This window comes from Anas acuta, chromosome 7 (genome assembly GCF_963932015.1).
Source record: "Anas acuta chromosome 7, bAnaAcu1.1, whole genome shotgun sequence".
NCBI lineage: Eukaryota > Metazoa > Chordata > Aves > Anseriformes > Anatidae > Anas > Anas acuta.
The window spans coordinates 22888059-22915705 of record NC_088985.1 but is presented as its reverse complement, the minus strand read 5'-3'; the positions used below and the strand labels follow the sequence as shown (position 1 = coordinate 22915705).

The window sequence follows — 27647 nt, the reverse complement described above, 5'->3', positions numbered from 1 at the left end:
TCTAAATATCATGCAAAGAAAGCTGCCCACTGATGGATGAATAATAATTCCTTAACTCATTACTAGAAATCTAGATTGTTAATCTCACAGACCAAACACAATTAAAACCCATTGGAAATGCTGAACCAAATTATCTCCATCAATAAGAATATTTCTTCAGGAAGACCAGACAGCAACTGTGGGAGGAAATAAAGTTGCGTCTGGGGCAAGGATGCAGAGGATGAACAAATGCTCCAGGAAATCACTGACTTTTTTTTAAGAACCCTTTAAACTTGATAGGATCCTTCCAGTTCCTTCTACCCTTATTATTATTACATCAATTTATTTGTATCCATTGTATTCCTGATCCAAGAATGAATTAAAGAGCAGTAGAAATAGTTAAGTGGTTATGATTAGTTGTCAGAAAGAATTCCGAAATAGCTAGAATAGATCATGTACATGCCAAAAAATGAACTAAAAGTACCATTTTTCAGTGGAAACTCCACGGAAGAATGGTGGAAAACTCCAAATTCTTATGTGTAACTTCAAATTCATGGAATTTGTGATAGAAATGGCAAGTATAATAATACAAAGAGACTCTGGAACAAAAAATTCTCGAACTGTGAAATAAGAAAGTCATAAATCTAGAATGGCCAAACATATCTTGGGCAATTATTTTGAATAAACTCTCCTAAGAGCTGTTGTACGGATCTTTTGAAAACTTTTTTCTTTAACTATTGTTCAAAAGACATTTCCTTTTTTTTTTTTTTCCCAGCAACTTCACCTGCAAAAGCAATGTTCTGTTTGTTCTGTAAATCTGAACATTCTTAAATAAAAATGCTAAATAGAGTTAAAAATCACAAAATCTTTTCTTTATCTGGGACCATTTCCATGTTTTATTAAAAACCTTGATATGGATCAGAAAGAGAAACAAAAGCTGTTTACCACTGGTAATGGGACTTCCAAGAATCTTGCAGTCATCCATTTCTAATCCCAATAGTCCACAAGCTTTTAGTCTTCAAGGTTGTCTCAGACCTTAAACCACTTCAAGTTTAAATATTCACTGTTCAATCAGTTCTCATCCCAGAGGATACGGAGCATGAGCACACAGCATGGATGAAGTTCATTTCGTTGCTTGGGTATCTTTCTCATGTGGATGACCTGATTTTTTGAGAGTAAGAAGGAGAATATTTGTCTCAGAAAACTTTGGTGTAGGATTTAATTCATGGCAATTCAGTTGTCTGAGACTGCTCATATTTTTAGAATAATTTATTAATTAGTATTCTCCACATGTGATGGTCACACAAATTCCCAGTTAAGAGTTCCTTGGAACTAAAATCTCTACTACTGACCTTAGTAGAATTTACCTGACAGAGAAACTGGTTCTGCATTTTTTTAGTTCTAATTCTTAGTTATAATGTCAGTGAACAAAAATGTCATCATCAACATCATTTCAAACATTTTCAAAATAATAGCTACCTAGACAAAATCTCAGTAATAAGTTACAGATAACATTTAGCCTAGCCAGGATTAATATTTTATTGGTGTTGCCTAATGTGTCAAAGACAGGACTAACTTTCAAGACTTTTTCTCTGTTTGCTGCCAGATACCTTGAGCAACAGATTGTATTACTTTGGCTCAATTTCTTAATCTATGCAATGAAAATAACCATACCAGTCTACACTGTAATGAGGTATATAATGAAGTATTAGTGAACTTGAAGATGTCACATTATCTTATAATGCCCTGGAGAATAGTCCACTTGTTTAATGAGTTGAATTTTCATAAGTGTCATTTTAAAGTTTCACACGTTGCTACAAATGAAATGTTTAAAAGTACACAGCACCTAACCTCAAGACAGATATCAACAAGAAGCTTAGTTTGATCACATTATTATGAGATATATATAACTGATGGAACAGTAGGACAAGAGGCTTGAGAGATGAAAGATGAGGGTTACTGACACAGGAGAAACAGAAAGCTCCTAATAAGGGGACCAAGGGACAAAAACGTAGAAGATAAAAAAATAAATTCTGGAGCATAGAAGGAGAGAGCAATGGAACCATTAGGAACGCAAAACTATCACAACAGTAAAGCCTTCAAACAGGTGAAACAGAGACCAACAACATGGAACAAGGAGCTGGTTAGTGTAAACCATTAAAAAAGATCTAATGGCTAATAAGACCACAATGGTTTTTAGGGAGTCATTAAGGAGCAAATGAAAGCAACAGTATTAGAACAAGAATACAGGAGATAGGCTTGGGGGAGAGTGGCTTGAAAGCTGTGCAGAGGAAAAGGATCTGGTGGTGCTAATCAATGCTCACCTGAACATGAGCCGGCAGTGTGCACAGGTGGCCAAGGTGGCCAACGGCATCCTGGCTTGTATCAGGAATAGTGTAACCAGGAGGACCTGGGAGGTGATCATTCCCATTTTATTCTGCTCTGGTGAGGCCTCACCTTGAGGTACTGTGTTCAGCTTTGGGCCCCTCACTACAAGAAGGACATCGAGGCCCTGGAGCATGTCCAGAGAAGGCCTATGACGCTGGTGAAAGGCCTGGAGCACAAGTTCTGTGAGGAGCGGCTGAGGGAACTGGGGTTGTTTAGTCTGGAGAAGAGGAGCCTCAGGAGAGACCTTATTGCTTTCTAAAACTACCTGAAAGGAAGCTGTGAGGAGCTGGGGGTTGGCTTCTTCTCACAGATATCTAATGATAGGAGTAGAGGGAATGGCCTCAAGTTGCACCAGGGGAGGTTTAGGTTGAAAATGAGAACACATTTCTCAGAAAGAGTAGTCAGGCAGTCGAACGGGTTGTGTATGGAGGTGGTGGTGTCACTGTCCCTGGGCATGTTCAAGGAAAAGTTGGACTTGGTGCTTAGGGACATGGTTTAGTGGGTGATATTGGTGGTAGGGTGAAGGTTGGACCAGATGATCTTGAAGGTCTTTTCCAACCTTAATGATTCTATGATTCTAAGTAAAGAAACAGCACATTTTCCAATGTTACTCTCTCAGCTTCCTTTTTAAAATTTTTTAAATCTTCAATTCTTCTTCCCAGACTTCTGCTTCAACTGTTTTCAGACAGGCTTTTTGATTTCATTGGGAACTGCCTTGGGAATCTTCACAGCTTCCAATTCTCCTCCTTGCATTAGACCCCACTCTAGGATCATCAGTGCATATGACACTGGAAAATATTTTGCAGATTTTTGAGATACTACTGGGGACTATAAACAGCATCTAATCCATGAGCTGGCTGTCAGTGAGTTCTAGCAATAAGGAAACAAAACACATGCTTTGTATTACATATTATGTATTCATATTGCATTTGTATTCTATTGCTTCTTTGAAAATGCCAGTGTATAAGGAAATGAAATGAGAATGACCTGAATATGTGTATAATTGATAAATGAGTAGTAAGAAGCAAAAAAAGATAAGCACAGTGAAAACAAGAGCAGGTATGTAAGTTATAGCAGGGCCAAAAACACATCTTGTGGACAACAGCTGAAAATGGTAATTTACCAGACTGCAAGATCTGTCTTTATTAGAAACACAATCTACGTGATAGTTAAAACCATAAACCATAGTATTTCCCAATGCCAAATAGCTCATATTATTGTAAATTTAACCACTGGTTAAATGAAATGCAGTTGGAATTTGTATGTAATATTCTTACCACAATAGCACATTTTCTCCAGAATACTGTGGTGGTAAATAGGAACTGTTGTTCTGCTTTAACTGCTACTGTTCAGTCTCTTCAACAGTTGAAAATAACATACTGTATTATTTATGTTATATTCTTAGCTTTAAAAGTTTTACAAACAGAAACTAATCATCCTGTCATCTTTCACATTTTAAATATCCAACAGTCTATTAAAACCATGATCCTTAAAAACACTGTAAATTTTAAATGATAAAAATCAAGATAGGTAGCAGCCCTCATGACTTCAGTGTTTGCTGTTGGTATGGTATCAAGAAACAGAACATGCTGCCACATCTGTTTAATAAAAAAAGCTCTTCACAGGCTTTAGAGAATCAGGTTTTATGCATACTATAAATAATGCAGCATTTCAACTGCAGAATATAACTACCATGAAATCTACAGAAAATCTTGCTCCATAACTAGAGGTAAATTGTGTAATGCTCATTAATTTCTCTGATCCCATTTTAACCACTATACCTCATATTTGCAATGGAAGCTTTCTATGAGCCTTAGTTCTATTTTCATTTTGCTATATTACACTTTTATCTAAAAGAGATTCAGAAAAGAGGATTTTTGTGATCACATAGGAGGAGCTATGAGACACAGCAATCTGCACCATATTTAAATCTCTCCTGCAATGGAAGAGAATTCCCTTACTGTTCTGTCTATTGCAACCCTGCCAAAAATACAGTCTGTCTGCTTGGTGAACTGAAATCTGAAGAATCACAGCCACTGCTTTGATGCCTTTTGAGTCTTTAATTTACTTAGCATTTTTATTTCTATTTAACTTCATAGCAACTTGCTTTCTTCAGGCATTATTTGCTAAAGATTTATTTTTAAAACTTACATTCCTCCAGCTTTTCTATGTCCATTTTCTGCTGTTGTCAGGCATATAAAATACTCCTACATCTTGGCCTGTCAATGCCGGCACCTCTGCTCTCTCCCAGGGGAGGGCAGCTTCCTCAGAATCCTATTACTGACTCACTCCCCAAATCCCCTTTGCTTCTTGGATTTCACTCCCTTGACTTCCCCTCTTACCCTCCCCCCAACTTTCATCCTTCATTTTAAAGCCTGTCAAACAAGATTTCTGACAAACTCACAGCAATCAAATTCTGTTTTGCATCTCCACAGCCATCAACACCTACTGTTCTACACCCTTTTCCATGTTTTCCTGCCAAATGTAAACACTTGTTTAAGAAGGGCCACAGATTCAGAGTGCAGCTTAATAGAAGTAGTCTAAAACCCACTGATCTTCTTTATACCTGTTTTGTTTCCTCAAGCTAAAATAGTGCAGTAATCATTTACAAAATATTGCAGCTGCTTTTTTGTTTGTTTTTTAATATGTATATATATGCCTTTTTGTTTTTTAGTCTATTTGGATTTTGTTTAATGCCATTTTGCTTTGGTTTGCTGTTACCACAACGGCTGAACTAAGAACTCATGCACTGTGTAAGCTTTCAACTAATTGTCCTTGCATCCGATGGCCATATCTCCTTTAAATCTGCTAAGAATTATTTCAGAATTATGTAACTGAGCAAATACAAAAAAATAAAAATAAAATTCTTCCAATTCTTTACACACTTGTCTTCTTTCAGTCATTACTGCACTGCAGGACTCTAATGAGCATATTTAAAGTATTGCGTGTTTTGTTTTGTTTTGTTTTTTTTTCCCTACAGTGCCTATATTAGTGTTGTCTAGCTGCAATTTGGAGACTAGTGACCAGTTTCTGACCTTGGCCAGTTCTGAGATTTTTTAATTTCCTACAAAGAATAAGCTCAGCTCTGATGTCCCTCAGAGCACTCCAGTCTTGGCCCAGCACCGTTCCTAATCTACATGCTGGCACTTAGAGGCCAAATTCTTTGGCAATGTTTGCATGACCCTGCATGGATGCTGATACTCAATTATATCTTTCTTCAACACCTTCTGTCTGTCAGGCATTTTTATAGTTATCATTTGTCTGATCTCCACTAGTGGATGGGTTGTAACATTTTCCATCTAAATTCAACAACAACAAAAAGAGGGGGAAAAAATAGTAAATAATAATAATAATAAACAAAAGCAGGCTATTCTTACTGGCAAAGGTTGTTCAGCTGCTATATTTCTCTTTAGTACACAGCCATTCCTATGCCTAATATTCAGTTCAAATACAAGAGAGAGATGAGAGCTGCTAGTCTGGTGACTAGATATTTAAGACTTACATCCATTCTATCAACTTATCTTTATTTCATCTAAGAAAGATAGACCACTCATATTACCTCAATATTGATATCTTGGTCTGTGCTTTTATTTCTTCTAGCAAGATAGCTGCGAACCCGACCATATTTCCAAATCTATTTGTTGACAAATTGGAGTTTATCAAAAATGCTGTTGTCTGTGTCTTCTCTGGAGTTTTCTAAACCATTTGTGTTCAACAGTAAAGTTTCTCACTGTTTGTACAGAAGAGACCTGAAAAACGCCTCGGCCCCATTTTTTATCTTTATTTTTTAATAACACAGAATAAACCACACATCCCAGAAAAGATTCACAGAAAGCATAACTTTAAGCTGCAACAACAAAGAGAAGATGTGTGGCTCAATTACATCACAGATAATGGACTAAAAGTAGGTCTTTTTGTTGGAGTACTGGCAGCACAGCTGGACAAATGATGTAGCAAAGAGTTTATCTCATACACAGATCCCTTTTAGTACTGTGAATATCAATCCATTGATTGTATTTCTTACAGAATCACAGAATTGTAGGGATTGGAAGGGACCTCAAGAGATCATTGGGTCCAACCCCCCAAAGTAGCAAACTTTGAAAGCAATCTAACATACAGTTTTTAAGAACTATTCACTGCATTTTCTGCATCTACTCTTTTTTAAAGTATTTACAGTCAGAAAGGTTTTTCACCTTGTCCTTGGTCAATCAATTCCATTGCAAGTGACTAAACCTGCTGCCTGGCTAGCACTCACAACTCATGATTGGGCAAGGATTTGTGAGACACTTCAATTGACATCCTTAAGGATAAAAATATCCCTCAGATAATGAATGCATGGAATCAGGAGTACCAAGTACAGCACTACAAAGAGAGACAGCAAATGAGTTTGCTGTGAACAAATAGTTTGAAAATAATGGAAAGGTTTCACAGACATTTCTGAAGTACTGCTGGTGCCACCCTTTTCTACAAGATATGGATGCAGAACAATGATGTTCCCCAAGACTTTCACTTCTGCCTCAGTTCTCCCAATAAGTTATAAAATAAAATAAAATTATTTGTCTAAGCACTTAAAATCAATTGAAAAAAAATGAATCTGAAAAGAGGATACTCTGAATCAAGAGGAAAAAAAAAAGACTGAAAGTATTAAATTTTACAGACTGGCATGGCCCGTATAATTCTAAAACTACTGCCATTTTCCAACAGCATTACCTATGTTTTTGTATTAGTACAGTACATTGTTGATATATTATTATATTAATAATGATAAATAGCATCAATAAATTAAAGATACAAAGTTTTATCATTGATACAGATGAAAATAAGTGTGTCATAATCATGATTTTCATCCTATAAACTAGAAAATGCAGCCAGATCCAACAATACCAGAAATTGCAGCATCATCACCACAATGAAAATTCATGCACGGAAACTTCTGCTGTAGAGGAGCATATGTATAGAGGAGCATATAGCTGTGTCCATGCTATATTAAAGCAACTCATAACTGCAGATGATGATTACAGCAGTCTGTCAGTAACTGGCTTTAGCAAAAGCCATCTGGATGGGACATGGTGCAATAATTTCCTCCACCATCTCAAAAATACTTGCAGCTGAGTTTTTCCTCTTTTAAATAAGAAAGTAGTTGAATGCCTCTAACACAATAGACTGTCAATGTCCAATTTATTTATTCCATACAGTATCTGAACATATTGCATACCACGTAAGCTCTGCAGTTTATATTTACCAGCAGATGTTTTTCTTTCTGGAGCAGATGGCATATTGACTATACCGTGACATAACTTACATTTGCATTATCAGTCATGAATGTTAATGCTTTCCATAAACTGAGTTTTGTGTTTTGCTAAGATATGTCTAACAGCCATAACATCTTCATAAAAATCATTTAGTTTGATAACAAAATTGGTGAACTTTTTTCTTTTTTTTTTTCTTTTCTTTTTTCTGTTGCAGAAGCACACTCAAGGGTAAGATTTATTGAAACAAAACAAAAGAATAACAACAAAACAACAGCACAAGAATAAATAAGGGGCAGGAGATAACATTTTGTTATTTCCTTTGTTTGTCATAATTCTTCTGTTTGTGGTTGTTAAGAATTCAATTTCAAAGTTGAAATTACACATGTAAAAAAAATCTAATTTCTTAATTTATGAGCTAAGTAATATCTTTTCAAGAAGAAAACTTGATCAATTTACTTCATGAAGTCCTTACAGTCATAAAGTGAAATAATTGTAAGTTGAACAAGATGATTGCCACATAAAGGTAGCAGCTTCACTATTCTTGGGCATGGTGATGGCCCTGCTAAATAATATATACATATATATATATATGTATATATTATTATATATACATATATATACGTATATATATATATATATATACACATACATTTTATATATATATATATATATATATATGGGGGAAGTATTCTCAATTTACATTATTTTTGCAAGTATTTTGGGAATAATGCCACTAAGACATATCCGGAATGTCCTGATAAGTAACTTTCTAAAAGGGTCATGCCAAATAACATGCAGGTCCCAGAAGTATTCTGTTTTTATGATATCTTAATGTGCCATTGCGTACAAATTATTGAACAAATTTCTCTCTTGATACAGATCCAATGTCTTCTAAAGTAAATTTACAGTTTTCTTGTTCTTATTTCAGTCAAAGTCATCCCAGACCTAATAGTTTTCAACAACTCCTAACTCTTGCCAATACTGTAGTTTCGGTTTTAGTATCAATACTCGGGGAGATTCTGGTGGACAGTAGGGAGTCTTGTCACAGAGCTACAGTGCTCTTTTTCAGATTGTAAATAGATTTCTGGCTATAGAAAATTATTTTCTCTGTTTCTTTTCTTAGCAAATTCATGCGCATTTTAAATGTAATTTACTTCACAATATAAACACTCAAATTAAGTTCACCTGTTCCAATATTAAACAAGCAAATAGCATTGACAGTTATTCATGTGGAATTACAGAAATTAGAAAATCTGGAAGGTGGATAACTTTGAAGAAAGCATTCCCTTTTCCTACTATAAAATAATTACCCATAGTAGCGATTTGTCACAACTAGCCCATGGAGATAGCTGTTTATCATATTATGAGATTTAATATAATTTTTCTTTAATTCTGTTAATATAATTTACAGAATTATATTAGCTCTCAGGTGGGCCTCAATTATTGTTTTACAAATACTACAACCTTATTTTAAAATTTGTATGTCATAATAGCTCATCTTCACTCATTTTCTTTATTTTTGCCCATTTAGCTGTGGCTGATTTGTCCCACTTTATACATCAAAGTTTGGTTTTGCAGGGTTTAGTCTGCCCCTACATTATTGGGCATGAGAAGTGCTTGCTTCCAGTGAGATTTGCCGCATCTCACTGTGGTTCCTTTGATTTCTCAGGGGCTGGAATCACTGCAATATTAAATTCATCTTTGACAGCTTTGATTATTCTTCATACTTGTCCATCCCTCCCCTATGTTAAAAGAATTTATTCTATGTTTCGTCTTTCTTTAGTAGTTTGTAATTCTTGATTTGCTGATAATTTTGTATGATCATGAAACTTCAGTTCAAATGTTTCTTGGAAGCACTTTTTTATGTTTATTTGTGGTTTGTAGGCATTAAAGTATAGTCATTTATCATCTAGTCAGGATTGTCATAGCAGCCATCTGTCACTAACACTCACAGCAGAGCAGCCCACTCATCTATGCTTTCATTCTCACTTGGGTGCTTTTGAAACTCTTTCCCTATATACACACATACACCAGAGTAGCTTGCAGCAGCATTTTTAAGATGTCTGTTTAATTAGGCCCCAGTTATTTGCGTTGGACAGAAATTTCCTCAGTGATGCTCCTTATCCCCCCCTTTCAGGTTATATGCAGTCAAAGGGAACCTCTGAGTCCTTTGGGTGAGTAGGTGAAGAAAGGTGTTATGAGTCCCCATCAGCAAGGGGCAGGAGAAGGACAGGACCTGTTGTGTAGTTGCCAGTGGAGTTCATTATATATATGTCCTGCTCCCCTAATGAAGTCAGGTCTAACTGAGGTTAAGTGGCAAGACAGAATGGGAGAGAAATGTCTGTATTCCCTCTGTAGTCCTGACATTTTGTCCAGTACAGTTAAATACTGATATTTGTGGTATAAGGATTCTTTTTAGTATTGATATCATGAAAGATTCAAACTGCATCCATCATTTGTAAAGTGCCCCACAGCAGCTACAGCCATGCAACTAAACCAGGTTTCCAGAGAAACTACTTCCCACTCACATACCACCAACACACAAATAATTTCTAGCAGCCTTTAACCCACTTAAAATTGTAGTGTAAAAGTCAAAAGGCACAGAACAGTTTAAACCAGCAGCACAAGGATTTCAGGATCACTAGGAGCAGAAGATCCTACATGTAGCTACCCTGCTCAACATTCATTTTGCTCTTTTGTGCCTCAGAGGAATGCAAAAGCAGCGTTTCCTAGGCATTGCACGGTGAAGTGTGGGGTTCATAGAGTATACTTATGGAAGCCACAGGACCATATGGTCTTCCAAAGAATCCTTAGGTTACAAAAGAAAAAAAAAAAAAAAAAAAAAAAAAAAAAAGATCAATTTTGGACTCGTATCATCAGTTTCTAACTGCAGAAACACTCCTACCTAGTCACACAATTGCATAACCTTGTCAAACTTCATTTTTTAAGTTATATAAACTCCTCAGATGCTCTACCCAGCTGTGAAGACAATTTCAAACCATCTCTCTATTGGTAGCTAGAAATATACAAAGATTACAATTTTATCTTCAAAGCGCTAGGATGAGATTTTTTATTATTTGCTCTTCTTTTTAAGATGTTACAACCATCAATTTCTGGAATTATCTACACTTCCCCTAGCAGAGACATCACCCACTCTTTAAAAATGGAGACCTTTGTTATTTTCTTTTATGTGGTAACGCATAGTTTCCTAAAGAGAAAAAGATATCGAAGCTGACAGGAAACATAGAATAATTTGGATATGGTGTGTGTACATATAGCAACAAATAAATGAAATAATGTTACTCCTGCTAAAAAGGGTTTTCTTATTTAGTGAAAATATTTCTGAGTTGGTTTTATATAAATATTTTTCCCTTATAACTTCAAAAGTAGCAACAAAGGAATTGGGAAGCTTAGTCGTTTCCAAAAATTGTTTTGAATTAACATGTTGATTTTGGAGAGGACAGAAGAAAAAGTTAATATGTGGCAGTAAATTTTTATTATTTTTATTTTGCATAGGCACAAAGGGACTAGAATTTAAAGTCCACAACAGAAAAAAAAAAAAAAAAAAAGTAGTTAATTTTTCAAATCAGTGTATTCACTTATTAAAATACAACAAACTAGGAGCCTTGGTACTTACCCAATACGTGACCTCCCTCCTCATAGTCAATCACCAGCTGTAGTCCTCAGTGATGCTGATCAGCCAAGTGATAAAATGTTTATCCCAGCACTTAGAATTCTGGGATATGTAGTTCAGTTGCCCCAACAATGCAAATCATATAGCTTGTCTTTACTACCAGTAGTATTTGAGAATATTAGTTATTTGTATTAGGTGGAAAAATAAGGTTAGATTTTATGGTTTAAGTGTAATATGCAATTATTGAGGATGTTACAAAATATATTTTAGAATTAAGGATCCTGAAGAGGTTTGAACAGCATTGATGGAGAGGAGCCTTCCCTGATTAAACCTTGACTTTGTATAAGGTGATACTAGAACAGAGAACATTTGAATTTAGCAGAGTACCTTAGGCCAGGATAGTGCACAGTACATTTTCACTGTATTCCATACAACCTTTAGATAATGAAATGACCATGTGAACTGAAAGAAGCTGATCTGTGAGAAGAAGAGGGACAAATACAAGTTGAGATTTCTGTTTTTAATATTCAGCACTTAGTATGGCATTTGTTTTGGCCATCACAGAATTACATTCTAGCTACAAATTATTGTAATGTCCAAAAGCATAGCTGAAATCACAGAATGAAGTGGGACTGTGGAATAAGCAACCCATATAGACAGCTTTGGGAAGCTAAGCATAAAGATCAGGAGCTCCTAGAGCAAACTATTTTGTGGATAACTGAGCAAGATATGAGGCCACACATGTATACACATGGCAGAGATATGGGACATTTAAAGGCATTTCATTTCTACATTCAAAGATTCAAATTTTCAGGTAAAAATAAATAGATTCGATCCAGAGTTAGAATTTGAGAGACCTGATGCAGAATACCACAAAATATGTAAAAGAAGCTGTAAAACAAAAACAAACAAACAATAAATAAATAAATAAAACAATTCACCTTAAGTAAATTAGACCCTAAAAGGGGAATACTAGCCATGACTATGAACTGATCTATTTTTCTTTGTAGTACCATCAGCTAAAACCTGTCCATCATGATTCAAATAAAAGGCACCTAAACACAGCAGGGGTAAAGATTGCTGGTTCCTTTTTGTGATTTGAAACACAGGGAAGCTCAAAGTGTATACAAAGAGAGATGAGCTAACTAGCTGAAGCTAGAATTGGGAAGTTCTGAAGCTGTGATTCATCTACAGCTATATACATGACACTTTTTTGGATATGGCCCCTATTGGGTTCCTGAAAGAACACCAGCAGCATGATCAGCTATAGATTGACAGCCATTCTGGCAGAAGTTTAGCCTCTGTGGTAGGTTTTCATTTTTTCATGTGGTTTCATCAAAAATTTCAGACCTGGGACTTGATCATTTTAACTGCAATTGCTGTTAGACTGTACCCTAAAATAAATAGTTGTTCAACAAGTGAAAGAAAACATTTTACACTAAGGAATATAATATATAATACACTTTTTATGAGAAGCCTAAACAATTCTGGCCATAAACTGCAGAAAACACATTTCATTTGGTGATTATATTGTTGTAACATGTTTGACACTGGAAAATGTTATTTGGGATATCTGATGATCACAAATTATCACAAATCATCAAGGAAATACACATGATTTTGTTAGTTTATTAGTTTGTTTTAACTTTTTCCTGTTTTTCACAGAGGTGGAGTCACCAATTACCTTTTAGCAATTTAGTATGTAGATACTTACAAACACAATCAACCTTATCCTCTTACTTCTTGCCAAATTGTCATAGAAGCAGGGGAGGAGAGACAAGCATTTTAAAAATCAGCCTCCAGGGACTTTAGAAATTCAATAAGTTTGATATGATTTGTTTCTGATGAACACATCACTAATAATTTATCTTTTTGTTTGTTTAAGTATCTGAAGTAATTAGATTAAAATCTATTAATCCTACTAGCAATTTAAGAGCTATTAATTTCACTGATTGGAAATTCTCTTTTACCTTCTATTCTCCTTCCTCCTATCTTAAACATGTCTGTTCTTTTTACAAGAGTTTGGCCTTTTCCAGGCCCCCAGGCCTTACCCTTCCATCATGAGTTCAAAAGCATTATTATCCCACTGATTCCAGCAGTTCTACTACTCTGTAGGGAGATTTCACTATTCTCATGGATTCAAATACATGTATGTTCAGCTGGTAAGGTTTTATTTCCTTTAAGCTGTTCCATCCCTGTTTTCCTTCTGTCTTTTGTTGCCTTCTGTCTTTTTTAATATAGCCGCAGGTGACTAGCACCATCAAGAACTATTGAAATCATTACAGGGCTGAGACTGGTCAGAATTCATTTAATTGTTGCAAGAAACGTCAAGTTATCATTTAGAATCTATTAACTAAAATGAAAGAAGTTTATGTTTTCCAAATTTTGCTGTCAGTATATTTTACATCTCTAGTGAATAAGGTACATGCATGTACATTCATCTCTTTTCTCAAGTGACAAGTGATAAGATGTGAAGAATCAGTCTCAAGTTCCACCAAGGGAGGTTTAGATTGAATATTAGGAAGAATTTCTTCACAAAGAGGGTGGAGCATTGGAACAGGCCCAGGGAAGTAAGGAGGCCACAGTGCCGTAAGGAGGACCTGGGGAACTACAGGCCTGTCAACCTGACCTCAGTTCCAGGGAAAGTTATGGAGCAAATCATCTTGGGTGAGATCACATGGCACTTGCATGGCATTCAGGTGATCAGGCCCAGCCAGCACGGGTTCGCGAAAGGCAGGTCGTGCTTGTCCAACCTCATCTCCTATGATTGTATGACCACACTGGTATATGAGGGAAGGGCTGTTGATGTAGTCTACTTAGACTTCAGCAAAGCCTTTGACACAGTCTCCCACAGTATTCTTCTGGGGAAACTGGCTGCCCGTGGCCTGAGGGTAGTGGTTAATAAAGTCCAGCTGGCATTCTGTTACAAGTGGTGTCCACCAGGGGTCAGTACTGGGGCCTATCTTTAATATATTTATTAACCTAGAAGAGGGGATTGACTGTACCCTCAGTAAATTTGCAGACGACACCAAATTAGGAGGTTGAGTCAATCTGCCTGAGGGTCGGGTGGACCTTTAGAGGGATCTAGATGGGCTGGACTGCTGGGCTGAGGCAAATGCGATGAGGTTTAACAAGGCTGAGTGCCAGGTCCTGCGCTTTGGCCACAATAACCCCATGCAACACTGTAGGCTTGGGGCAGAGTGTCTAGAAGAGGAAAGGGACCTGGGAGTGTTGATTGATGCTTGGCTGAACATGAGCCAGCGGTGTCCTCAGGTGGCCAAGAAGGCCAATGGCATCCTGGCTTGTATTAGAAACAGTGTAGCCAACAGGAGCAGGGAGGTGATCATCCCCCTGTACTCAGCTTTGGTGAGGCCACACCTTGAATACTGTGTTCAGTTTGGGGCTCCTCACTACAAGAAGGACATCGAGGTCCTGGAGCATGTTCAGAGACAGGCAACAAAACTGGTGAGGGGTCTGGACAAGTCCTATAAGGAGCAGCTAAGAGAGCTGGGATTGTTTAGTCTGGAAAAGAGGAGGCTCAGGGGAGACCTCATTGCACTCTACAACTTCCTGAAGGGAGGTTATGATGAGGAGGGGGTCAATCTTTTCTTTGAGATAGCTAAAGATAGGAGTCAAGGAAATGGCCACAAGATGCACCTGGGGAGATTTAGATTATGTATTAGGAAAAACTTTTTCTGCAGTGGTCAGGCACTGAAACGGCCTGCCCAGAGAGGTAGTGGAGTCACCACCCCTCACAGTGTTCAAGAGGCTCCTAGACAAGGGGCTACAAGATATGATTTAGTAGCTTAGTGAGTAGTATTGGTGATAAGAGGACAGTTTGACTAGATGATCTTGTAGGTCCCTTCCAATCTTGTGTTTTTATGATTCTATGAAGTGGTGAATACTCATCCCTGGACATATTTAACAGATGAGTGGAGATGTTAATAAGGGACATGGTTTAGTAATGAATCCAGGTAGGTTTAAGATTGGACATGATGACCTTGAAGGTCTTTTCCAAACTAAATGATTCTGTGTTCTTCTTGAGTCTTAAAATTTTACTTATTCCTGTGTATAACTGTTGCTAATGACATCCACTATGCCTCTTGGCTCTGTCATTGCATGTACAATAAATTTGGTGAGTTCTATCAGAGATGATCATGCATACAGTATCTATGATAGTAACAGGGGTAGCAGCTTCTTCAGTGGAGGAATTCATAAAAGATGCTATATTCTTCATAGCCAGACCATCCTGGTCATCTAACGTAACATTCTGTTTAATCCAATCGCTCAGTTAAAAATACTGTAATTTTTGGTAATTTATGATCCAGGTAGCAATCATGTTTTTCATTCCCTGTCAAATGTATTCTAAAGAAAGCTCATGGAAATCGAGGGGGAAAAAAAAAATAAAGTAGTGTGCTGTTTTTTTTGTTTTTTTTTTCCAGTCTTCAAGGAGCTGACAGAACCTGTGTTTGGTATCTTCTCCCCCACAGGTGGCATAATTATAAGTGATGCATAGGCGGTCAGGATGGGAGTTATGAATTTCAAACATTTCTTTACGTGAAAAATTGAATGTTTCATATTTCCTCTCTGGCATGAGGTATGCAGAAACAGCACAACTGGAATGTATAATTTATGATAAATATTGGTCAAGTAAAAAGTATATATAGATAAGGTAGTGTAGCTTTTATTCTCTTCCACTAGGATTGAAAAATTTCATTGCTACTTAAGTGTCAGCATCCTGATGCAGAACACCGAAGGTGTTTCATATGTCAGTATGATAAAGAAGGAAGTGAAGCCAGTGCTTTCTAGTTAGAGCAATTCAGAAAGTGGCATTGTATTTTCAGCTCAGTTAGCAAAACTGCACTTTAAAGGGATGGTTTTATTGGTACAGTCAAGAATAAAATTCCATGCTGTTATCACATTTTTCTACTTCCCCATTTTAGGTTTTAGAATGGTTTACAATGCAGTCCTTTTTAAAAGTCCTCAGTTGAATGAAACCTGTAAACAAGGTCAGCATACTTTTTCTGTCACATAACTATATCTGAAAAAAAAAAAAAAAAATCCTACAACTCTACTAAAGACATCATAATAATGACAAATATCATGGCTTTAAATTACAGAATTTAAATTGTACCATATAATGCAGATTATCTCAAGTTATAGAATGGATTCACAGCATAGCATTAATTTCTTGCAGTAGACCATTCCTATTCGTCTTTTATTTCATGTTGTTTGCTAAAGCTTGAGAAATCTCCCAATGACCTGTGATATGGTTGTGTTTATTGAATAGCATGAGATCATTGTAGAAAAAAAAAAAAAAAGATCCTTTTTTAAGAAATAGTTTTCATTTTCCTACAGTCACTTCTGGGCCTGATTCTGTAACGTTTTACCTTGATGAATACCTGTATTAAACTGAAGGAGAGTATTGTTCGTGAATACAGTAGTAGAGATGGAGAGTGTGATGAATAAACTGTACCCTAAAAGAACTGGGCATCAAATATATAGAACTGAATAAGCACTGATATATTCAAAGTGTTTTTATAGTTGTAATTCCAGCCATGAAAATGAATACATTTCACAGAAAAACACGGCTACTACCTATTTTAACAACCAGAAATATGTTGCATATAAAACTGCACATAGGAACTTTTGTTAATACTGTTTACTATACTAACAAAACATCTCTTGAGGAGGCAGCTTCTCAGAAGATGTTTTTTAATTACCAGCAATAGCTTTGGCACTTGCACTTTAAGTCATTCATCTTGTAATTAAGCACTATAATACTAAGTCTTGGTATATTTTATGCACGTGTAGAACCTTGACATCTATGCTGCCATGGGACATTGTCATTGTTTGAATAGGGGACACCATTACTGTCAGTAAGACTGGTTGTGAATGGTTTTGTCATGCCAAGATGTGCAATCAGCCTTAGCAGGTGGAAAAAAAGTTCAGTATTAATTAAGAAAAAAATTTTGACCAGTCATGGTGCTCTCAATCACCTTTATTCTAAATTTGACAAAGGAATTGTCAGTAAGTAACTTCACATATTAAACTACTAAATACCCTTGTTCATTAAAGGATAAATGTATTCCATATCCATAACAATCACAAGAGCCACTGAGAATTTACTGAAAACAAAACATCTCAAAGGATCACTTCCATTAGAAAGTGTCTCACGTACAAAATGAATTTCTGACCAAAATGATGGAATAACAGTCTAGAGCAGCCAAGAGCTCAGGTAAACTTCTCATTCCAGTGCATATATAGCTACTGACAAAAACTAAATTTCAAGTTATAAAAAACGAGTACAGATAAATACAAGCTTTCACGCCAGAGCAGCCACTAGTCTGACAATTAAAGCAATTGGTGTCATATAGGTTGCAATTCAAATTCCTGATCATCACATCACGTCCTGGATCTTCTGAAGTCCAAATTAGTACTCCAAATTTATAGTATTTTTCCTCACCATTGAAGATTGCTACTGAGTTATTCCACTTTTCCTTTCCAAAATCTCTTCCTGGGTAATGTTGTCTAAGCTGAATTCCCAGCTTGATTATAGTTTTTATAGAGTGGTGATGCAACTAGATAAATATTATAGCTGAAGCCTCAGACTGCCAGACTAATTTCCACCTAGGTCTTTGGCCTTTATATACTGTAGAAAAACTGTATATGAATGCAACAAAATACTTAAGAAATTCAGCTAAAGCTAAGCGTGTACTTCAGTGATTTTTGGACTCAGCTGAAATGTTTTGTATTATTTAGGTATTGTCATAGCTGGCAATATTTTAAAAAGCATTATTATTATTGAAGTTTCTGTTACAAGCAAAAATCTCACCAGTTAGAAGTTTTCATTTGAAAAAAAAAAATAAATCCACAAGCTCTACCTCCTCTTTTTCATCCTATGAAGAAAAATCAAAGACTAAAACTGGAAAGACTGGAAAGGACTCTGAAGAACTTAATCTGTTCTTTTCTAGGAACGTAAGCATACATAAGGACTTCTAACTAATATTTTTAAAAGTTTTCTCTTAGAGACATGTAATATATATATATCTAAATCAGACTACAAGATAGGCAGAAAGACCATCACTGTCAACTGATGAATGCACACTGGCAAATCACTTTAAGCATTCCTTTCCCATGGTTCGAGATAATCCAAGCCAAGATGTGCAAAGATTTCTTCCTCACTTCCAGCTTTGAGAAAGATCCTCTGTGAAATAATTAAAAAAAAAAAAAAAAAAAAAAAAAAAAAAAAAAGACAATAAAATTGTTAGAAGCAAATTTCAATTGATGTTTTCACTGTTTAAAAGGAGTTAATTTTTGACAACTCTACCCATTATATTCCCTACAAAATACATTATCGTCATCACTTTGTTCAGGGGTGACCTTGCAGTGTGAAAGCAAGTTAGAAAATAATTCTAATACTTCTTGATGCCTTCAGTTCTAATGATTAGTTTACAACTCTTTGTTTTGATATGCTTTTTCAAATCTCTGTGTGCAAGTGTTAGAACTCAAATAAAACCTACATTTCCCTTCAGCAAGGGTCAGTAACGTTCTTAAAAAAAATAATCAGTTATATTATAAATTACTATAGTAATGTTCTCTATAAGTGCGTTCATGCTGATTCACTAACTATGTATAACCAAATATTAAAAGTGTTAATGCCTTCCAAGTTTCTAATATTTACAGAAGAGTTTTCTGAAAAAGAAAAAAAAAAAAATCTGTCTGGAAAAGCAAGATGAAAATTAGCTGAAAATCAACTGCAACTGAGTTTTTAAATGCACACTCTTAATGAATAATTTATAGTAAAATTCTATTTTTATTTAATTATTTTTTCAGATCTCTTCTGACATCACAGGAAAGTATTTTGCACAGGAACAGCCCACTAACTCTATCTTTCTTAAGAAGACCAATAGAGTAATATACATAGCTTTATGCATTCCTTGACACACTGAAGTACAATATTAATTACAAAACTGCTAAGGTAGATGAATGTTAAAGCAGGGCAAACCTCACTGTTTGGAAGCAAGAACAAACTCATTCCACTGAAAAAGAATACTTAATATTTCAGCAATTCCTGAATCTTTTGTTCTTAAGTCTCAATCGATGTTAAGCTCTGAACAGTCTCAAACTCCACCACCATGAAAAACTTTAGGGCTAGGGTTTTACAATCTATAATTTCTACTGTGAAAGAGGCAAAGCTGAGTGGAAAACTACCCATTAATGAATTCCTCTTAGGAAAATCTCTGATTATACTAAAATTTAGAAAAATCTGTGCCAGCGTCTTTGCTTTCTCAGCTGCTAACCACTGCCTCCAGGAAGGCTATGCTGTCCAGCATACCCATGGCAGTGGGTAAGGATGAATCCATAGCTACATTGGAGCAGTCTCACAATATGGTGGAACAACTGGCACCAGAGATTTCCAAGTTTACCTTCTGTGTTCTCTCCTCCACACCCTCTTTCATTCCCTGATCTCCCATAGTGATCATGCAACACAAGGGCCTCAGAAAGCATCAGGCAAGCAGGTTACTGAAATACATAAATCTTGCTTCTGGTTACTGCCTGTTCTCTCTTTACCCTTTCAACTGCCCTCTCATGACAATGTTAAGCACATAGTTGACCAAGGGAAGCCCACTGATGTAATCCTTTTGGATTTCAGAGCTTTTGATACTGTTCCTCACAGTATCCTTCTGGACAAAATGTCCAGCATACAGCTAGACAAATACATAATATGATAGGTGAACAATTGGCTGAAGGGTCAGGCTCAAAGGGTTCTAGTAAATGAGGTTACATCACTCTGGCAGCAAGTCACTAAATGATGAGCCAGAAAGAGTAAACAAAAACAGAGTCCGTGCCAGCTTCATGCTGCCCCTAAAACATGCCTGTGCATCATCAGTAAAATTTATCTCACTAGTTGGAACTCAGTGACTTATTGTTATTAATCATCAGTTCACTTCTTTCCAGTGCCTGATCCATCTCTCACTCCCATCAACAGCCACGGTTTTGCCAAGGCATAATGAAGAATTGAACACCCAAGGTAAAATGTAACTTTAATTTTCTCAAAACTCAGTTTGTAAACTCAAACTTTATAAGGGTTTCAACTAAACCAGAAAACTGTTCCCATTTCATCATAGGAGTATCTGAAATTTGAAGTTCTAAATCTAACTCTATCTACAGCAAAGCCCCATCTTTCTCTGACATTGTTCAGCTTGGACAGCCAGAGTAGTCAAGCTGCCAGCTTTCCTAACAGCTATTTTTCAATGCCACAAAGTAGAATGAAAGTCGGTTTAACTGTGCTAGAAAGGTTACAAACACTAAATTGAATAGTAGAGATTAGATGCTCCTGAGTGAATTGAGTCAGAGGCCTTTGGTGTTCCTTTGAGTTTGGGAGGACAGAAAGGACAGAATATGATTTGCTCATTCCGAGTTCCCAACCAGCAAAGTAGATATTTAAGAATAGTTCTGGCTAATATTGTCTTGAATCCATTTATCTTTCTTATCAAATAATTGCTATTCAATGAATAAATATGGAACATTTTCATTATTTTAATTTCAGAGAGTTCATCTTCAATTAGACAAAAACAATCTTAACAGACAAATACTTAGAGTCAATGGTAATGATGGCAATAAGAAATAAGTATTCTGTGTTACTAATAAAAAATATATTACAAAAATCAGCAACTTTTAAAATTGCATCATTCTCTGTCCTGTCCCATATAAATACATAAAGTACAACAAATAGTTCCTTGCAATGCTCAGAAGCTACTTGTTTATGTCGCTAAATCTTTGGCATTCATATTACACACATTTCAATTACACACATGAAAACTTTAGGGCTAGAGTTTGCACACAAAAACACAACCAAACCCATTGAAAACATAAAAATAAAAAATATCTTTCCCAATGAGTTAAGTAGATATTCTACTAAGCTCTTCTACAAAGGCATTGATTTCAGGCAATAAAACGTTCCATATGGATTAGATCTGTTACAACAATGCACAGTAAAAGTACTTAACAAGGTATATGAAGTTGTTTTCACTTTCCTGTAATGAATTCTATTTACATAAGATAATTTTCATATGCAAACACTCTGTATCAGAAATTTGAGGGAATAATTTTGCCCATTATTTCAAGATTTTTTTTTTAAACAAATTAGGACAAATGTTTTTGTCTTTTACCTCTAGTGTAAAAACAGTTTCCTATTTTCTAAAGTATTCTTCAAGCATGGAATTCTCAGCATATGAATATTTAGACTCTGGAACAGTGCCCACAACTACAGAAACTTGATGGAGCATGAAAAGCTGAAAAAAAATAATCACATATACATAATGAACTGACAGTTCAAAGTTGTGTCTGTAATAGGAAAGATTGCTTACAAAGCATAGACAATATTTTTTTTCTAGGAAATTCAAATGTCAGGTTCTGGAATAAAAGTAAGATACAAAAAACAATAACTAGGAGAATGTAGATCCTTTTTTCATCTGGAGAGGACTAGAAAAAATGGTAGAACACAGAGTAAAAGAAAATGAAAGAAAAGATTGAAAACTACCCGTCAGGTAACAGTACCAGAAATATTTCTTCCCTAGAGCTTGACTTTGCGAGGACAGGATGTTAGGATTTTTTGTTGTTGTTATGTTTGTTGGGTATTTTTGGTTGTTGTTGTTGTTGTTTTGTTTTGTTTTTTTTAATTCTAAATGTGAACAAGAGAGGGCAAGCCATACATATAAATTACTGGGAAAAAAAAAAAAAAAAAGTAAAATGAGAAAAAAAAAGATGTTACTCTTAAAGACAGATGTTACAGATACTTTGATACCCTTTAATAGAAGCTCTTCATTTCTCTGGGACCCCAAATTGCATCCCATTCCTTTTGTTCTGTCACTTCTTGTTTTTCTGCAAGCAAAATTCATTTCATTTGCTTGACAGGGAAAATTTCTAATACAAAGTATCTGATGCTGAATACCATTCTCAGTAGCTACAAGCCATGTTTCTAAATGAATCTCTAGTTGATATCTGCCAACTGCTTTCACAATGTAAGTGTTATTAATGTTAATCATAACCTATTATTTTCCCTCTTTGTCAATCTATGCAGAGCTTATACAGTGATGAAAATTTGATTAGTGCATTCAGTACTGTTCTTTCTTCTTTTTTCTTTTCTTTTTGCTCAAGAGATGTTACTAATGAACTGCTGGCCCAGCTATTGGGGTTTGTTGTTGTTTGGGGATTTCTTTTCAGCTTCTTACTGGTATTCCACAGATCCAGAGCATGCCCAATCAACATCAATCAAGTTTACAAAAAAAATATGATGTTCTGGAACAGCTGGTATCATTCTGCTCTTATCCCATTTAATCACTGATGTTATTTCAATGGATGTAAATATTACATTTGCAGTTGCAAACATGACTATTAACAACACCTAATGTAAAACAGCTGCCATAGAAATGCTTTCTTGTGTGAACTGCTACCTCTTATTTTCATTTCGGTATTAATGATCAATGCTACTTTTGATGACAGAGAAGAAGAGAGCGAAGGCACAGAGTTAGCACTACTTGGTGATTTCTTAACTAGCACTGTCAAAGTTCAGATAGATGTTACACTATTATTGTCACTTGGTTTCAACTCACATCTAATGAAGCCACAAAATAAAACCATTAACCAATGAAGTAGAAGTCTAGTTTTAGTTATATAGCTCAGCATACGCCAACAGTACTTGTTCCTTTCGGGGGCCAAATACCAATTCTACTGATTTTGCATATGTTACTTAAATAATCAGAAAAGCTGAAAGCACCAGAAGGCACCTCCAAACCATTTTTCTTGTCCATTTTCAGAGTACCTCCATGTGTCTAACCTACTTTTTGAGTAGCTCAGCCTAGTTAGGTTGACTCTACACACCAAGATTGGAAACTTTAAAATATGGTTAGCAATTTATCCAGTAACCACAAAGAAGAAAAGATATCCCAAGAAATCAGAGATTACTGAAATTAACATGCAGAAATTCTTGATTTTCATGAGAAGCACAAAGGACATGAAAATTTAGGTCACATTCATTGAGCAACCTGTACTTTCAGTCAACCTGGATAATTCCTTTATGTAGTTGAAATTAAACTCTACTGCTTATACACCCAATACACATCCAGCTCTACAGTACTCATCTGTCTTTTTTCCACTGTTTGGTCAGGAAGAAAAAATGCTGCAATGACAGCAACCTCCTGACACTGCACTTAACGAAACAATGCTCCGCTGAGATTGCTTCATCAGGAAACACAGAAACTGTTTCTCTACCAGCTTCGCATACATTTCTGAAAACAGATCTACTCATGCTCTGCATCAATATTAACTCATTCTTCTTGGCAAGCACACGTTTAATCACATTCCAAGTAGACTGATATCCTACTATTTACTACCAAAAATCTTGGTAGTAATAGTATATTGCAAAATACCAAATCATGTATTATAACTAATACTATAAATAACCTTCAGCTTGTTACTGTGGCATTTTATTACAATTTTCCCCATCTCAAGATAAACTTAGGAAGATAGTTTGAATGCAAGAACCTCAAAATAAAAAACATTAAGATCATGCAGGCAGTATCACTGATGAAATGATAATCAATGCTTCTGAACCAGCAGAATCCTCTGGAAAGCAAAGTACTTTAGGTTGGTATGTATACAGTATGTATGTGTGCAAACCTCAGTCCTGAAGATGAGAGAGTTGGCAGAAATTTCATTGATTTGTTTCTCTATTTAAATCCTTATCATCCTTGGTATTAGCTGAGAAGCTAAGGTATGAAATTCCCTAGTTCGTTACTGGCCCAACTCTACTTTCTACATTGAGCATTTATTCTTGAATAAGTCATAGAAAAATCATGCCCTTTCAAAGACCATTTTTAAAATATATAATTTTATGTCCCATTTTCTCTGCTCTTTTTTCATAGTGCTGATTTTGGTTGCCATACAACTGCAATTCAGAAAGAATGCAGTCATTCTCCAGTGGATTTCATTATCCTTTGGAAAACTATGACATTGTGTAGGATGCAAACCCCCTCCAGAGCAAAAGACCTCAAGGGGCAATGATCATTATAGTCCGTTGGGACTTCTTACATTCTTTTTCACCAAATAAAATGAGGGGATGGAGGAGTGAGGGGGACAGAATATTACCAACAATATATTGTTAACAAATTACAAAACTGTTTGATGCAGCTGCTTCTAGGTAAGCATTTGGGAATTTCAATAACTTATGCGTTTATTCTAACCTTTCCTTTGTATCCTGGTAACATTGCATGCTATAAAATGGAAAACTCTTCAGTAGGTTAGCTAGTACTTTCCTCATTTAAATTTGGTCTGCTTTCACTAACTTTTGTATTGTCTGCTTTCACTAACTTGTGTCCATGTCAATTTAATTACTTTAATATTTGCTTTCCTTTTTAAAATTATTTAAGTGGAGATATAATGTCAGTTTAATGATTTTAAACTTTAATGTTTTCGGTATGCAGAATGATAAATACCAAGCAGGCTAAACCCCCATTGTTTTACGTGTCTGGAATGGTTACAGCAGCAGTAAGTATGACAATGATAAATGAACAACAGAAAAGAAGAGGATAGACTGTCATTTGAAAAGCTGGAACTTAACTCTTCATTGTGCTTGGACAGAGTCCTTTCTAAAAATATTTTTGTGGGGTAACATCAATTATAGATGAATGATAGCATAAAAAACTATAGAAGAAATTATACTATGCACCTTATATTTCTGTTACAAATATATTTGCCATTTTAATTCTGGGCTTCCCTTCATATGTCATCAGTTATGTCAAGTCAGTTAAACATGTATATATATATGTGTATATATATATATATGTATACACATAAATAATTATTTGGATCTAACGGTTATGCTAGGTTATGTTAGTAACATTGCTTGCAACATCTTCCAAGATGTGAAACCAATTCTCTAGATATCATAGGCCACTGCATTCAGTGCACACACTGAACACTGAAGACATGCAACTTAAGCTCTCAGTACGCTGAGAGCTTAAAGGTGCAAAGCTATTAAATTGCTCACATTCCCTTTTTCTCTGATCCTTCTTGCTCAAATAATATTTGTAGCCTGTAAAAAAAATATAGATGGCTGTAAAGGAATGTATAACAATTCTTGCATGAAAGCCGTGCTGCTATTTGAATAAAAGCACAGTCTGTGTGTAGAATAAGACCTTGCTCAAAAAGAAAAAAAAAATAGTTGGGCATGCCAACAATCCCATTAGGTGGGAAGAACAACTACAGCACTATTATTCTGCTAAACAACTCTAATTACATCTGTCCGTCCAGCGTAGCCTTTATGCTGTATCAAAGAGCTACAACAGCCATTTCACAAGTCATCTTATAAAGAGGAAATAAGGATACAGTTCGTTCCATGACACGACAAATCAAGCCTTCCACTGATTTTAAATTTAAATAAAATTAAATAAAAAGACTTCCACATTTCTTTATATGACTACATTGAAATATATTACTGGTTAAGTAAATCTATGTATTTTCCACAGAATTGTGCTCTTTCCTGCTTAAGCACTTTGGGGTGTAGGAGCCCAATTTTAGTCACCAGTTCCCATCATACAAAGGCTTCAGTTGTTTCAAACCACATGCTGTCAGGTTGGTGTCTGTCTCTGCCAAACACTCAACCGACAGCAGGTCAGAGGAAACAAAGGCTGGACTGTGAGAAGTTAATAAAATGAATAAAATGAGTTTACAGGGGAAAAAATTGTGAAGGCAGAAACATAATTAATCCATCCAAGCAAACATTTTCCACGTGATTAACAGGAGTAATGTTCTCATATGTTTACCTGACCTTAGTTTTACCTTATCTGTTCTATGTCACTGGACCACTTTTGCTAGAAAAAGTGTTTGTGCATCATCACTGTTTGCACAAGTACTGCAGAACTGCGGAAACTTTTAGAAAGACGCTAGTCTTAATAAATCAACATTTTACAATGTATACCTCACAACACAGGTATAAATTTCATTATTTTCTGACTTTCATATTATACCGACCTAAAACGCAACACAGCTTGTCAGAGCTGTGCCATTCAGCTAATGACAGAGCCTGGTCTTTCCATCAAAAATATTTGTAAAATCATGTGTCCACAAAATGCACACACATTACACTGCTCTCCTGTAAATTCTTCATCCAAAATTACAGTCCTATGTTAGAGGCTTTTTCATGCGGCATGCAGTGAGCCACATGGGTTTCTGGTGAAGCTTTGCAGACAAGCTTTTGGAAATTATGTAATCTTACTGCTGCTTTGCACCTGGGAAGCCTTCCCCTGCATTCCTAGCCTGAATATCTGCATTAACTCACAATGAATGGCAGACGTGAAAAAAATTTAAAGTTCACAGAAAAGTCAACCACTGGCAAGGAAAGTATATATTTCAAACAAAAAATATGAGTTCTAGAGCCAACCACTGAATGCACTGAATGCACTGGGAAGTCTTGGATGTGACAAGCAGAAGACAAGCAGTATTGTCAAAGCAACCAAGTCAGGAAAGCTTGAGAGAAGAGAGGACAAGGAGAATGTATGATTCAGCTATGCACTTGCATCTTCTCTCCTCTCAGAAAGGTCATTCAGAAGAGAGGCAATTAGATTACACAGGCTGACTAATGAAAAATTATCCTAACTCACTCCATGGCACAACTAGTTGGATATTCTTCTTATTGACAATTAAGTTATTACAAGACCCAAAATAAACACTTTGCATCATTTATATTCTTGCTCCCCATCAACTTCAATGAGGTTTATCTTGGAAACACAAATACAGAAAACCTAGCAGCATTTTTTCAAAAAGTAACAAAAAATAAAGGAGGAGTGAAGGGCAAAAGGGGGGATATCAGACTAACAAAAGACAAATACAAAAAAAAACAGGATGAAGAAGAGTTACTGAATGACTGACTTGACATGACCTTGTAATGATACCTGTGGTGCTAACATGTCTTACATTACCAGACATGCCAATGAGCTTCCACGGTTTGACATTTTCATGTAGAGGACAAGTGCAACACATACAAGAAGTCAGGGAGGTAAAACTGAAGGAAAGAGTGAAAAAAATAGTTCAGTGGAATTTTGGTACACACCTTGTAATTTTAGTTCAGACATTTATTGGCTTGTGGTTTTTTTGTTTGGTTGGTTTTTGTTTGTTTGTTTTGTTTTGTTTTCACATAGATGCAAACTCTAATATCTTTAATCTCACTGACTCAGAGTAGTTTAATCCATACAAATTTACAGAACAGCACAACAAATTTACTCCAACCACCAGCCAGCCAAAAAGCAAGAATGAAAGGGGACCTAGAATAGAAAGTAATAGAAAGAGAAAATGGGGGAAAAATAATAGTCCAGATAATTTTCTTCAGGTCT

General features: G+C 35.8%; 1 protein-coding gene across 15 annotated transcripts in view; it reads right to left on the bottom strand.

Annotated features, from left to right (window-relative positions):
* Nucleotides 1-596: 596 nt before the first annotated feature.
* DNTT (DNA nucleotidylexotransferase) overlaps nt 597-27647 on the bottom strand; it is a 180036-nt gene continuing 152985 nt past the window's right edge. For 11 of the 15 annotated variants that reach the window (XM_068688151.1, XM_068688146.1, XM_068688143.1 and 8 more), the window contains 2 exons: nt 21429-21551; nt 16113-18460 (listed from right to left, as the gene is read on the bottom strand). In XM_068688151.1, coding sequence (XP_068544252.1) covers nt 21450-21551 — 102 coding nt within the window. In that variant the 3' untranslated portion in view covers nt 16113-18460; nt 21429-21449. Of the gene's footprint in view, nt 1141-16112; nt 18461-21428; nt 21552-27647 lie in introns of those variants that run through there. The other 4 variants (XM_068688142.1, XM_068688154.1, XM_068688153.1 and 1 more) reach the window with 3 other exon arrangements.